The 14,170-nt window shown below is 33.1% G+C and overlaps 1 protein-coding gene across 3 annotated transcripts in view; it reads left to right on the top strand.

Moving 5' to 3' along the window:
- FGF13 (fibroblast growth factor 13) overlaps positions 1-14,170 on the top strand; it is a 610,838-nt gene that overhangs the window by 526,763 nt on the left and 69,905 nt on the right. For all 3 annotated transcript variants that reach the window (XM_049767522.1, XM_049767523.1, XM_049767524.1), the window contains one exon: positions 3,715-3,818. In XM_049767522.1, the coding sequence (XP_049623479.1) occupies positions 3,715-3,818 (104 nt within the window). The remainder of the gene's footprint in view (positions 1-3,714; positions 3,819-14,170) is intronic.

The following is a 14,170-nucleotide window of genomic DNA, read 5'->3' as shown; positions in this document are numbered from 1 at the left end:
TGGAAAATTTTCCCCTAAAGCTATGAACTTCTCTTGACACTCATAGATTTTCAATAAATTAAACAAAAATATAAGTTGTTTTCTTTTTTGATATTTGGGTCACACCCAACATCGCTCAGGGGTTCCTCCTGGCTCTATGCTCAGATATCACTCCCGGCAGGCTTGGGGGACCATATGGGATGCCAGGATTCCAACCACCTTCCTTCTGTATGCAAGGCAAACGCCTTACCTCCATGATATCTCTCCAGCCCCAAGATGTTGTTTTCAGCTGTTAGCTCTTCTGTTAACATACTATTTCCTTACTCTTCCTGGTATTGTTTTCTTTTAATTAATTCTTAGTATTTTCATCATACCTTATTTCATTCAGATGGATAAATTTTATATTGATGTAAGTTTAACCTGGTTAGCAAGATCATGATTAAACAAACTACTTCACATTTACCCGGGTACATCTATTTTAATACATATGCCTGATATTATGCATTTAAACTAACTTATAGAGATTTTTTAACAATGGTAACTGTCAGTTCAATAAGATCTCATTATGAGTGAGCCAGCCATTATTAATTAATGTTTTTCCCTGAATAAATGATATTTATTTTATCTTCCTCAGTATGGTAAGGGCTTATTAAAAATATTTTCCTTTAAACCTGCCATAGTTGTTAGCAGCTTAAGACTGTCAAGTATTTCCCAGTCTACATTGGGATGTACTTCTATTCAATTCTTCTTTTGAGAAATTGCTCTGAACCCTGTTAATAAAAGAGGCACACCTCAGGGTTCTTGTAGCAAACATCAAATGACAACTGTGTGCATGTCTCCCAGTAAACCATCCCTTTGAGGTAGAAGGTGGTGAATTGTATTTATTTAAAAAAAAGAAACAAGGGCACTTTCTTCTATAAACTCATCTGTAAAATCATCCCACATGCAGTATCTCCAACCCTAGGTGATCCAGTCTGCATCAAGATTACACATGCAATAATCCAGACTAGGCTGAGTGTGAAATACATATAGTATAACAGTCTTCTCCCTCATATCTCCTCCACTGCCTGCCAGCATTGCCATTTTTAGTGAGTATAGAGATCAGCCCTGGGTGAGGAAGTAAAGACAGTGTAAGGAAAGATAGCTCAAACTATCCCAAGCTAGTCCCACCCAGGTTTACAAGTAAGACAATCTCTGTCTTGGGGTAAATCCAAATTGTAAACAAACATACAAAAGAACAAAGAATGACCTAGATTTTAAGTAAAGTATGGTGTAACCTAACAATCTTCAAAAGTTTGAATGGAAGAAAAGATTTCAGACTTTGGTCTTGTCTTAGTTGTATAAAATTAACTGATATCTCTAAGTGATGATAATCTAATCTGATAGTCACTGAAGTATTCCATATTTAGAAAAACAAAGGTCAGTAGTATAATAGTAATTCTGTTTAAACTCCCCCTTGAAAAATTTGCATTTTAATGTAGAAAGAATGCCCACCTAATCTAGAAATGAACTCAGATTATGATTTCTCTTGAATTACTAAAGAAATAAAAAGGTTGAATGAGTATGATCAGTCACTATCCACCCAGATTTGGATTGTTTTTTGTAGAAGGATGTTGTTTTGGGTTAAAGATCGTGGAAATTTATGGTAATCTTGAAAAAATAATGTTCTGCTCTATAGTGAATACCATTAGTCATTAAGAGGTAATAAAGGACTTGGATTAGTGGTGTTTTGTTGTGTTTCTCTTTCTCTTATATCTGAGGTTCAGAAGATGAGCATATTATTACATAGTAACATCTGCATTTGAAAGTGATCATAGATGCAGTAAAAATTCATAACTTTTTCAACTTCAATGGTTTAGTATAACTGCATTAAGGGAGGACTAAAAATTTCAAGACATTAGCAAATCAAATTCTAGGAACATTTCTGAATTTCACTTATCACTGTCATCAATTATTGCGACTAACTCAGAATTGCAACATATGCTGGTATTCTAGTTGTTTAGTGGTATGGTTTTCAACCAGCCACATTATGGATTTCTTTGATTTTGTAGATCTTTTTTGTAGGTATTTTTAGTAAATCATAGAATTTTTAATCATAGAACTGATCTTTTCTCTTTTTTAAAAACTGATCTTTTCTAGAATGGGATGTGATCTATTTCATTCCAAAAATTATAATACTATCAGACTTTCATCATAAATGTTACTATCAATGCACAAATCATTGTTAAACAACAGTTGCAATCAAATCACCAACAGAAAGAGATAATATATATATGTATGTGTATAGGACATGTTCAAAAATAGACTTTTTCTTGCGACTGCGTTGTCAAATATAGCATGAGATCCTTGCTGGCAATCTGTGCAATTACTTTCCTTTACCTCATATAACAGAAGGCCACAGCTTTTAATATGATGAATATTGAATGAAGTGTCATCAGTGACATGTGGTAAGAACACTTGTATTTTGAACTGTACAATATGTCCTAGCTTCTCTTTGGTAAAACCATGATTTTAAGAGAAAGATACTATGTAGTCTCACTAAGGAATATTAACTTCTTCATTAATATCGCTCTCCCATACTATTCCTCACATCCATCCAACCACCACAGTAGAGTATACATACACACACACACAACACACACACACAGAAATGATCTTTTAAAACTGATTCTTAGTCATCAGGTGATCCCTTTCCATTCTTGTTTACAGAAATCATAGCAGACCATTTGTAACCCTTTATAAACTTACACATTGAATCAAAGCCATCAACATTGGTCCAGGACTCTTGAGAGATTGGTACACAGGCTATTTTCAAAAAATGTGTGTGGCAAGCATTGCGTTGTAAAAATGTACTGTTTTATTTTTGTTCGTGGTGTGGGAGGGAGTAGACAGCTGGTTGGGGGTGGACACCCACTGGTTTCTCTCCAGTGAGTGGTGTGTGATTGCGAGGAGAGCCTGGGAGTAAGTTTTTTATGAAGTCAAACCTTCAAATGGAGAAGTGAAGGCCTTCTTGGCCAGTTGCTCACTTGCAAGTATTTTGGAAAACTAAGCCAAAATTTTAAAAAATCCTTACAACCAATGACTAGGGAATGAAAACAATAAACAAGCCAACCTCTTTCATTTTTAAAAAATTCTGAGTAGCTTTGCCCCCCTACACAATGCTAGAACCTACTCAGTCCTATCTTGCAAATGTTGGCTCTTTAAAGAAATACTTCTTTCTTTTAAAAAAAATCTGGCAAGACTTCAGAAGTGATTCCCCTAACCAAAGCTCATGGTTTGGTTAAGGCTAAAACATTAAAAAATATATAAATAGGCAAGAGAGTTGGACCAGCGTTTTTATTTGTCTGTTTGTTTTATAAGAATCTCACTGCAACTGGCAGATCTGTGCCTATGTCTGATTTCATCAGTAATATCTAGGAGAAGAGTTGAAAACTTGAGATTTTTGGCCAGTTTCTGGTAATGGCATGCTCCTAAAGCAAGCCATGGTATGGTTTTCCATTTTCTCCTGGGTCTTTGAAAAATATGTACTTATAGATCCAGTTATGTGACTGAAATAATGAATCAATACTTAAAGATAGACAAGACCTTATTTCTCTGTTCACATAAAGAAATGTTCCTTTCTGTTCTCAATCTAGTCCATGGTACTTTTAAAGGACCCTTGGTCTGGCTTGGAACATTGGGAAGTTCTAGAATTCACAATGACAGCATTGTTTACACATTCCATTTTGATTTCAGCTCTGTTTAACCTCATCCCTGTGGGTCTTCGAGTGGTTGCCATTCAAGGAGTTCAAACCAAGCTGTATTTGGCAATGAATAGCGAGGGATACCTATACACCTCGGTAAGCATTTCATGGTTCAAGTATCAACCATTTCATCTTTATTTGATGTGAAATAGATTATCGTTCATATGTGCTAGCAGTGAAGATTTCTGTGATGTGACAGAATGCTCTGATTGTGATACTTAGTTGTAAGAGCAAATTAACTACCTGTGAAAATTACTTCTATTACTAATTAATCATTTCAAGATAATATTTCTGCTATAAGATCTAAGATCTCCTTGCATACAATGACATTTAGTTTATTATTTCCAGTAGTGAGTCTTTCTGTCTCACTTTGAAGCTGTGGAAGCAAAAACATTTCTATAATGCTGTAACTATTTCTACAAAGAAAATAGTTGTCTCTTTGTTCCTCAATAAATTAATGAGACATGTTTCTCAAATACATGCTAAAACATACTATATAGTTCTGGAAATGTTTCTGTTTCTTATCCACAGGTTGATTAGCTCTTATTTACAGTGTGTCTCTCCTTCAAATGCTACATTTACATCAAGTATTACTTACCCTCTCCTTATATACACATTCCTGTTTACCTTTGCTTACAAATTTATAGTGAGCAGAGTAAACATGTGGAATTCCTTTAAAGGAATTTATAATTAGTTAAAAACACGGGGCCAACTTAATCTTACAATTTTTGAAATGTGAATATAGGTAGAAAAGCTCTGGTACCAGGGTTAGGATTTCATTTGTATCAGTAGATTTCTTGAGAGATGTTAGGAGACCAGTTAATAGAAGGTTTCTAATCTCTGTTTTGAACTTTATACATTTTAGAGTATTTTCAAAGGAGGAAATTAGTTGTTAATCTTCTTGATAGTTAGCCTTGAAAGATGCCATTATCATATTTAGATAGATTTGTTTCTCTGTCTGCAAAAATAACCACTCTTGCTCTCACTGTTTCCTGAATTTCCAAGTCAAATTTGTAGAAAGATTTTTGGCAGATTTACCAGGTCATAACCCTATTTTTCAGAGGCCAAAATGGGAGGACAGTAAGTCTGCCAAGAACTCATTCATTGATTGAATAAATTCAGTAGTATGTTTCCTATCAAAATTAAAAACAGCATAATTTTCCTGAAAACCTGGTCATTCTCAGCTTTCATCTCAGGCTATTTTATATTCTTTTAAAATAAATGACTGAGTTTTGTTCTTTGAACAAATGCAAGATTTGAATTTATTACAGACTTAATGAAATCTGTCATTTTATGAATACATTGCTATTATAAATGATAGGAAAGTAGATTACTTTGTCAAAATTATGCAGAGGTAAAATAATTTAATAGTGAAGGGTTTTCATTAACCATATTTAGATCAACAGACTAGCTCACCGGAACCTGATACAAAGGTAGGTTTTAGGGAAATGGCTGCTTTTTGGAACTATGATGCAGGCATGGGAGAAACTGAAATATACTAGTCAGACATTTGAGAAAACACATCCCAGATGACAGGATATGGTTACTGCTAAAATATCAAGAACCTAACTGAGTTGTTGACACCATTGTAGGGCCCTCTCTGATGAGAAATATTGGATGTTCTTAAATTTTGTAACATATAAATCAAACATTTGAGTTAATATTTCATTCATAATCAGAAATAATTAAGTAGTTAGTTGTCAAGCATGCCAACTGTAAAATTGTGGCACTCAGTATTACTTGTAGGGAAATGATATGGAACATGTCTACCCTAATCAAGTTAACATTCAAGTAAACAAGAAAATTTTCATTTAAGTTGAAATACAGAACAGGATTTTATATTAATATGTTTCTTTTCATGATCATTCTAAATATCAAAATGTGAGATATTTTAATGGCATTTCCTAGTAAGGAATATTTCTATTCTATTGAAGAAAATAATAAACACTGTTATTAGAGCGGACAGACGCCCATTTGACCATCCTGGATCTCATCTAAGGAAAAATACCTGCTCTAGGAAAGAAATTTGAATCTTTTCCAGAATATAAGTTCCAGTTTTTCCTATTTATCTATATTAGCTGTGGTTTTCATTTACTTCAACAGACTAATCACCATTGTCAGCCAATGCTCCATTTTATTAAGTTCTTATTTAAGTGTAGTACCCAAACGCCATAGCTTTTCTTAATGAATTTGCTGTTTGTGTTGCTGAGACCAAAATAAATAAAAATATCATACTTCGAAGCCTGCTAGGTGGCGCTAGAGGTAAGGTGTCTGCCTTGCAAGCGCTAGCCAAGGAAGGACCACGGTTCGATCCCCTGTCGTCCCATATGGTCCCCCCAAGCCAGGGGCAATTTCTGAGCGCTTAGGCAGGAGTAACCCCTGAGCATCAAATGGGTGTGGCCAAAAATTAAATTTAAAAAATATATTTCATCAAGAGAAGAGGTTTCAACTTATTACTGAAATATGGTGTACACAGTTTTATTAACTGTCACCCCTCAAAGAGAAATAGTATATAAGATGGATGTAACCATAAGAAGAGAAAATTGTGTCTGATGTTGAGAAGTAAAAAATATATCTGTCAAGATTAAATTGCAAATAATTTTAATGAAGGATAACTAAGGTATGCCCTAAAGCTGCTGTGGTGGCAATAGCTAAAGGATATTGATTAATATGATTTTATAAAGGTAGAAACATGAAGATTTGGTGTGTGATTTGGATTTTGAAGGAAAGCAGGACTGTTATGTATGGTTGAAAACGTATGATTGCCCCAATTTCCTGTTATCAGATATTGGGATAAAGAAAAAGTGGTATATATTCTCTATGACATATTGTTTGGTAGTCAAAAAGATGCAACCATGGCCTTTTTGACACTGTAAGAAAATCTTGTGATTAGACCAAGTGAAGTAAGTCAAGAAATGTTAGTTACCAGAATTTTTCACTCAAATGTACAATATGAATAACCTAAGCAAACAATCTGACCAAATAATCAAAATTAGAGGAAAAGAGGAGTAATTGGTGGAAAAAATGAACAGAGTAGTCATTTTGTGAATAATGGGATGGAACTGGAACTCTGGTGGTGGGAATAGTAAAACAAGATATTAGGAAAGCTATTGAACTAAACTGTGATGTTCCATAACATTGGAAACCAGTTGGGAAAAGAAGCTGAGCTTGAGTAAAGAAAAATGAACAGAAAAATGTACATTTTCAAATCACAGAAGACAGGAAAGCATATCTTCTAGTAGAAACATTATTTGAAAAAAATTGCACAATTGTATGTTGTCAGGTGTCTAGAAGAACAACATTTTTGCTTATTTCTTTTATATTCCATTAATATTCCATATAAAATGATAGTGTAAATATGTATAATTCAAAATTTAGTTGGAGTCTTACTAGGCCTTTAATATCTTTTTAATTTATAATTTTTATTTTAATCATAGTGGCTTACATATCGTTCTCAGTAATAGTTTTAGGTACATATTAACATTGAGTCAGGGGAATTCTCACCACCGAATTGTCCTCCCTCCACCCCGTTCCCATCCCGCCTCCCATAGCCTCCACCCTCATCCCTGGGGCTGCTAGAATGACTGGTCCCCTCTGTGCCTAGCTTACTACTTAGTGATCTTACAGCTGTTTGGTCATGGTACCTCCATTATACCCCCCCTCTAATTGGGAGGTGGGACTAGATAGTTAATGTTATGTGGTTTTGTTTGAAGAAGAGAAAAGTAATAAGATGAGGTAAAAATCAAATATGCCAAAAATGAGCGGAGTTCAAGAAGAACAACATTTTAAGCAAGAATTTTATCTTCAGCAGTTGTATAATAGAGGTTGAAGCTACTAAACAAGACTGAAACCCAAACACAATCATGTATGTAATCAAGGCGTTTAAATAAAATATATAAAAAATAAAAAAAATTGAAAATATTAATCAAGTAGCATGAGGAGATATGATAGATAAAATTTGCAAGACTGTAGGTGGTGCTTAACACTATAAGGCAGTGGTCCTCAAACTGTGGCCTGCGGGCCACATATTGTATTTGTATCTGTTTTGTTTCTTCATTGCAAAATAAGATATATGCAATGTGCATAAGAATTTGTTCATAAGTTTTGTTTTTACTATAATCAGACCCTCCAATGGTCTGAGGGACAGTGAACTGGCCCCCTGTTTAAAAAGTTTGAGGACCCCTGCTATAAGGGTATTTGAGAAACTATATAGCAAATGAATGAACTTTTCCAGATAGAGAATAACATTCTGGTAGCAGACAGCAGAAGGGGATCTAATTGTGACAGATACGATATTGTGAGATCTAACTAAAGAGAGAGTTTTCAGAAAGGTCAACAGTGTCAACATATGTCAACATATGTTTCCTAGAAAATAAGTAGAACTAAGAAGATATCATATAGAGGAGGAAAAACATGGATAATTATTTCAAGGAGGACCCAGTATTGAAGTTTTGGAAGAAGGTTTTTTTGATCAAATTACTTGGCTATATTAAATGAAGGTAGAGATATAATGGAGAAGAAATTTAAAACATAGGAATTGGGGTCCTTTATGGAGTGAGTCTCTAAATGAGTTGGGGAGAATGGTGGAATTGAGTCTTAATGAAAGGATTAGATTCACCTTGGGAAACAGGAAGTTACCTAGTTTCTGATAGAACCAAAAAAGTGAGAGCAGGTATAAGGCTATAGGAGTTGGGCTACAAAAAGGATTTTCAGCAGATGATCTGTTTTCCACTGAAATGGAAAGAAGAGATTATGGTGAAAAGTTAGATGTATATTGATGGATAGGAAATTAATGCTTGGGTTGTTAAATTGTGTTTCTTACACAAAATCTATCAATTACTTTCCCTATAAATAAATGTTACTGGAACACAGTCATTCCCCCTCACTTACTATCTGTGACAGTTTTTGTGCTAAAAACAGAATTGACTAGTTGTAGCAGAGCCCATAATGGCCAACAAAACCTAAATTATTCCCTTGATTGCCTTTCCCTGGACAAAGTTTGCTGGGCCCTGATTAGACAATGCTTTTCAACCTTAGGTACCCATTAGCATCCCTAGAGACCAGCCTTTAAGATATTTCATTCTCTGTGCTACACTAAACCAATTACATAGAAATCTCTGCAGGTAAGAGATGTGCATAATATTCTCTAAAGCTGTCCTGATTCCCAGGTTGAAAATCACTCAGTGAGTGTGAAAAATAATTACTGTGTGAAAAATAAGCCCCATCTGTACCACAAAGCCAGTATACGTGAATATATATGAACATTGTCCTTTACCCAAAAGTGACTGGTGATGATCTTTTAGTACCTTGCAAACAATTTGCTTTTATTATTATCATCATTATAATTTATAATTATAAATATATAAATATATTATTTATTTATTATGTATTATTTACAAATGAGTTGAAGGAAAATGCTGATCCTTAAAAGATATTTTTACTTTCTTTGTTTTCCTCTATTTTATCTTCCTCCATCTTTCTAGTTTTTTTCTATTTAGTCTTAAGTTTTTCCACTGTTTCCCTCTTTTGTCCAAAAAGTACTGAGATAATACCTCCACATTGTTACTGTTACTGACAGCAATTCATTTTCATGATTCATCTCCAAATTCCTGCACTGCACCCTCCGCCCTTCTTTTTTTTCTTGTTGCCATGGGGGACAGACTTGATGTAGGCTCAAGTGACAGTGAGAAACCATCTGTGGCACAGAGAATCATAATTAGCCCTTATTTCATAACATATTTACTTCTGTCCATGATATAACTGAGTCTTTCTGGAACTGTAAGGAATTATTACCCATTGTGCATCTTCATTGTTCATGTCTTTGGTTTTTCTTACCAACAAGAATGAGTTGTAAGTTTCTCAGAGTTTCATAAAGCAATAATATTAAATACTTATTAGTATAAAGAAATTTGTAGTACATATTTCAAGATCACCGAAATGAACATGAAAGGAAATCAAGATGCTTAAATGTTGAAATATTCATGCCCTAGTAACTAACAAATACTAGAAAGAGGATACTTGGTTTTGGATTATTCTCTAATCAAAAGGATATGGTTTCGCTTTGAACTATTCTATACAAGAGTGATACACTGCAAAGCTAAACCATTTTTAGAAATAATAGTAAACAGAAAAATGCCGCACACAATAATTGTCACACCATGGATTCACAACTTTCGCTTTGAGCAACTTAGCTTTTCTTTAGTGAAGAATGTCATATACTTTCAATTACATTTTGGATTCAGTTGAAATCAAGTTTGTATTTTAATAACATTTCATATGCTGAGTGCAGTCATTCTGAAGGAAAGATGTAGATAAAGAATGCTCTCACTCATATGTGGGACTTAAAGATGACACTGCAATGTAGCAGCAGAGAGCCACACTGATTCATAAAACTGTGTTTGGTGGGGGTGGAAAAGTTGAAAGGTGGAAACCACTGGAAGCCTTGGGGAAGAGAGGTGGGGACATTGGTAATGGGGGTGGTTGAATTATGTACACTGAAAACCATCATTAACAACATTGTATATTACAATACCTCAATCAACAAAAATTTGAAAGTGCCATATAAAACTTTCAAACAACACTATGGCAACTCTTGTGATTGTGAAACTAGGTTGACTCATTGACTTAAAATATACATTAGAAATTTGAATCTTAATTTCACAACTAATCTATATGGCCAAACCTTTAAAGAGGGGAGTGTGGTGGTGATTTAGATATGTGTGAATTTACTTAGTATGTTTTGGTCCGTGCGCAGGGATATGAAAGTCGGAGATGCAACTTCTGATACAAGTAATCCAAACTATAGGGGTCAAATCACTGTCCTTGTTTTCAAGGCAGTGGACACTGCTTTTAAATGTTAACTTCTTTGGTTACCATAAAAACTCTCTTTGTAACTCAGTCAAAAAACCTGTCTCTGAATTCTTTATCCTTTTTCATTTTAATGACGTTTCTTATACATCCATCTCTTCTATCTCCAGACTAAACTATTAAACCTTGTCAGTCTCCTGGCCATCTTCCATTTTCACCATCGACTTACCTCTTTGAAAATTATTTTAAACAGAATTAATAGATCATAGTTGACTAATTCAAAGTGTATTACTGAATATTTACTTTATCAACAGTCTATGTAATTTTCACACTATGAAGTTTCAGAATATTTTCATCACTCTATATGAAATGTCTTGCTAACTAGTAACGATTTCTCTGTACTTTTCCTAGTTCTTAATCACCATTCAATAGGCATGAAATATGGATTTGCCTACTTAACATTGTATATTCATAGAATATTGTGTATGTAAACTTCAGGATCTGGCTTCTTTCAGTTAGCTTAATGTTTTAACAGCCCATAGACATTGTCACATGTATCATCACTTAATGACTTTTAATGGTGATATATCTTCTTCTATGGCTAGACCACACTTTGTTTATCCATTATCTGTTGATGGACATGTCGAATGTTTCCTCAGATAACAGGTTAGTTATCTCCTCTCATTCATATCTCATGTGGGATGATATTCTCTAGAAAGGCTATTTCTCTTTTTAAAGCAATAACATCATTCATTGTTTCTATATTCTCATTTATCTTCAGCAATATGTTATCAGTATTTTAAATTATTTTGCATTTTGTTCCCATTTTATCTCACTGGAATGTCAACATGTTGAACACAGATATTCCATTTCTCTTATTCACAACTACAATTTGATTACTTTGAATATTGTACTTTGTGGTTTCTCAGTATTTGTTGACTGAGTGGTGTTGACCTGGAAGAAAGTGAGAAATACAGCCTCAAAGTCCAATTTTAGTTTCTTTACATACTTTTAATTTGAAAACATTCTAAAATTTATAGTAAACATAAAAAATAACACGAGTACTAATAAATCTTTACAATCTTTACTTAAATTCCTTTTACCCATTTTCTTTCTCATTTTTAAAATAATCTATCTTTTATAGTCTATCTCTATCATGTTTTTCAGTCATTTAAAAGGAAGATTTACCTTTACTCTTTATCCCTAAGTATTTTAGAGCAGGTAACCAAAGACTAGGGATATTCTCTTTATTACATAACTATGGCATACAACTCTCAAATACCATAAATTTAACTCTGGGATGGTATTTTATCTAATCCATTCTTAATATACTACTGCTGTCAGTTGACCGAGGGGTGTTCTTTATTTTCTTCATTCAATGCAAGATCCAATTTAGGAGTAGGTACTGCTGTAAGTTGTCATTGTATCCTTTATTTCCTTTAATCTAAAACATTTCTACAGAAATTTGTTTTTCTTTTTAACACTTGCATCCAGAATTTTGATATTCTGTACATTTTATAATTTTTTCAAGTAGTAAGTATTCTATTGGGACACATTAAATGCTTTGTTTCTAAACATGGGATTTTTATGATAGATATTTTAGGCATTCCAAACCTCTTCAGAAAAATAATATGACAATAACTAAAAAAGATCAATAATTTCAAATTGGGCCATCTAATTTTTCCCCAATAACTGAATTGAGGTAGAGAAAATTATCAACTTTTTAAAATTAATATATTTTAAAACAGTGAAAAAGTTTCATTAAAATATCAGATCTATCATCAAAATTTTTGTTTAGACTTAGCCTTCTCCTTACTGGAGGAAAAACATTATTTAATGAAACATGAGCTTATGTTGTTTAGATCAATTAAAATCATATATGATATAAAACTTATTTTTATATTGTGGTAGATTTATACTAAAATATATTAGATATTCAGTATGCTTAGCTTCAAGAGCAATCTTTCTCTTTTTACAGATTTCTTTGACTATGTGACAGTTTAAAGACCTAATTGTCCATGACATGTATTAAGTTTATGTTCTAATATAGAAAGTATGTTTAGGTTTTAATGAAACCATAGATCAATTCAGAGTGCTGATTGCACCCCTAGAAAATACTCTCAGTCTATAAAATATTTTAGTTATGTAAAATCTGGGCATCAGAAGATACTTGTACTTTCACTTCTAGAATTATGCTCAGAGACTTATAAATCTAACAAAATTAAATGGAGGACACTGGTTTAAACATTGTAGCTCTTTATAGAAGTAGGACTGATTTGACTATAGTAGGAAATAGATGCAATGATATTCTTTTAAATATGAACAACTTATTCAAATAGATTAAAATAATGTCAAATCAAAGCTAATTTCTTAGATAATTTTATAAATAGCCACTAAACACGGTATATATTAGAAATCGATAATGTATATGTATGCATCTGTTGATAACTGTTAAATTTGATCATATGTAATATAAAATGACTAACTTGGTTCTAATGGTGCATATATCTGACAAACATTTTTGAAGTAATAATTCTGAAGTTAAATATTTTGATAGGAAATTACAGTTCACATGACTGGATATTATGGGCAATTATATCCATCTAAACATACTTCTCAGTATTATCACTAAAAGTAGAAAATGCAGACAATGAAATAATTATGCAGGAAGAAAAGCACAGAAAACAAGCATTCTAACTTGAATCACTGTGAATTACAGCTACAAAGTTTTCATTATTTTTAGACAATGTTCCAACACCAGTCTATTCACCAGTGTCTACTTTCTTCCACTGATAGCCTCAGTTTCCCTTCCTATCTTTTGCAGCCACTTTGTCCCTCCCCCTTTGTCATAGTGATTCCTTCCCTAATTGATCCCTTCCATTGTCACCTCAGTGGCAAATTTCCTACTGAAGTCCATTTCTCCTTCTCTTTGTTTAAATTGCCTTTGGACACTTGTTTATTAATGACTAGTAGCTCAAAAAGCCAACTTTTATCTTTCAAAAAATCTTTTCTGTGGTGGTATGATTGAATTAGAAGTCATTAAAATTCTATGTTAACAGTATATCAAATATATTCAACTGATATTCATTCAAAATACCAATGATTTAGAATACTTTTTTAAACCCAAAATATATTACCTAAGTCATAGATTGTTTCACAGGTTTATTCTCTTTATAGTTAATGGAAATCACATTCAAAGGAAGAAGAAAATCTATCTTGGCATTTCTTGAATATGAAATTAGATAAATCTGCTTGTTTATGCCTTCAAAGCCAACTGTCTCCTCTTTATAGTATTTATAAAGAATAGTAACAAAATTGTTAAATTATTTGGGGTGAAGGTTTGGTTTAATAATTGGAAAAATAATCGAGTATGGTAATTCTTAGAACCAAGGAAACTATAGAGGGTAAAGCTAAATAGAGTAAGGTTGGCTCTGTATTTTGTTTTAGAGGCCAAGTTGAGTGAATATCTAAATGAGAGGTCATGGGGCACATATTTTTAAGAGTGTCTCGTGAATTTTAAGTAGTAAGTTAAATTCTTATTTAGCTTACTTATTTAAGGGCCAGTTCTCTTCAAGCTTAAAAATAAAATAATTGGCAAGAATATACAGCCAACACATACACAGAAAACACATGGAAGGAAC

Source organism: Suncus etruscus, chromosome X, assembly GCF_024139225.1.
Source record: "Suncus etruscus isolate mSunEtr1 chromosome X, mSunEtr1.pri.cur, whole genome shotgun sequence".
Lineage (NCBI taxonomy): Eukaryota > Metazoa > Chordata > Mammalia > Eulipotyphla > Soricidae > Suncus > Suncus etruscus.
The sequence above is the reverse complement of the archived record's forward strand: the minus strand, read 5'-3'. Positions and strand labels throughout refer to the sequence as shown.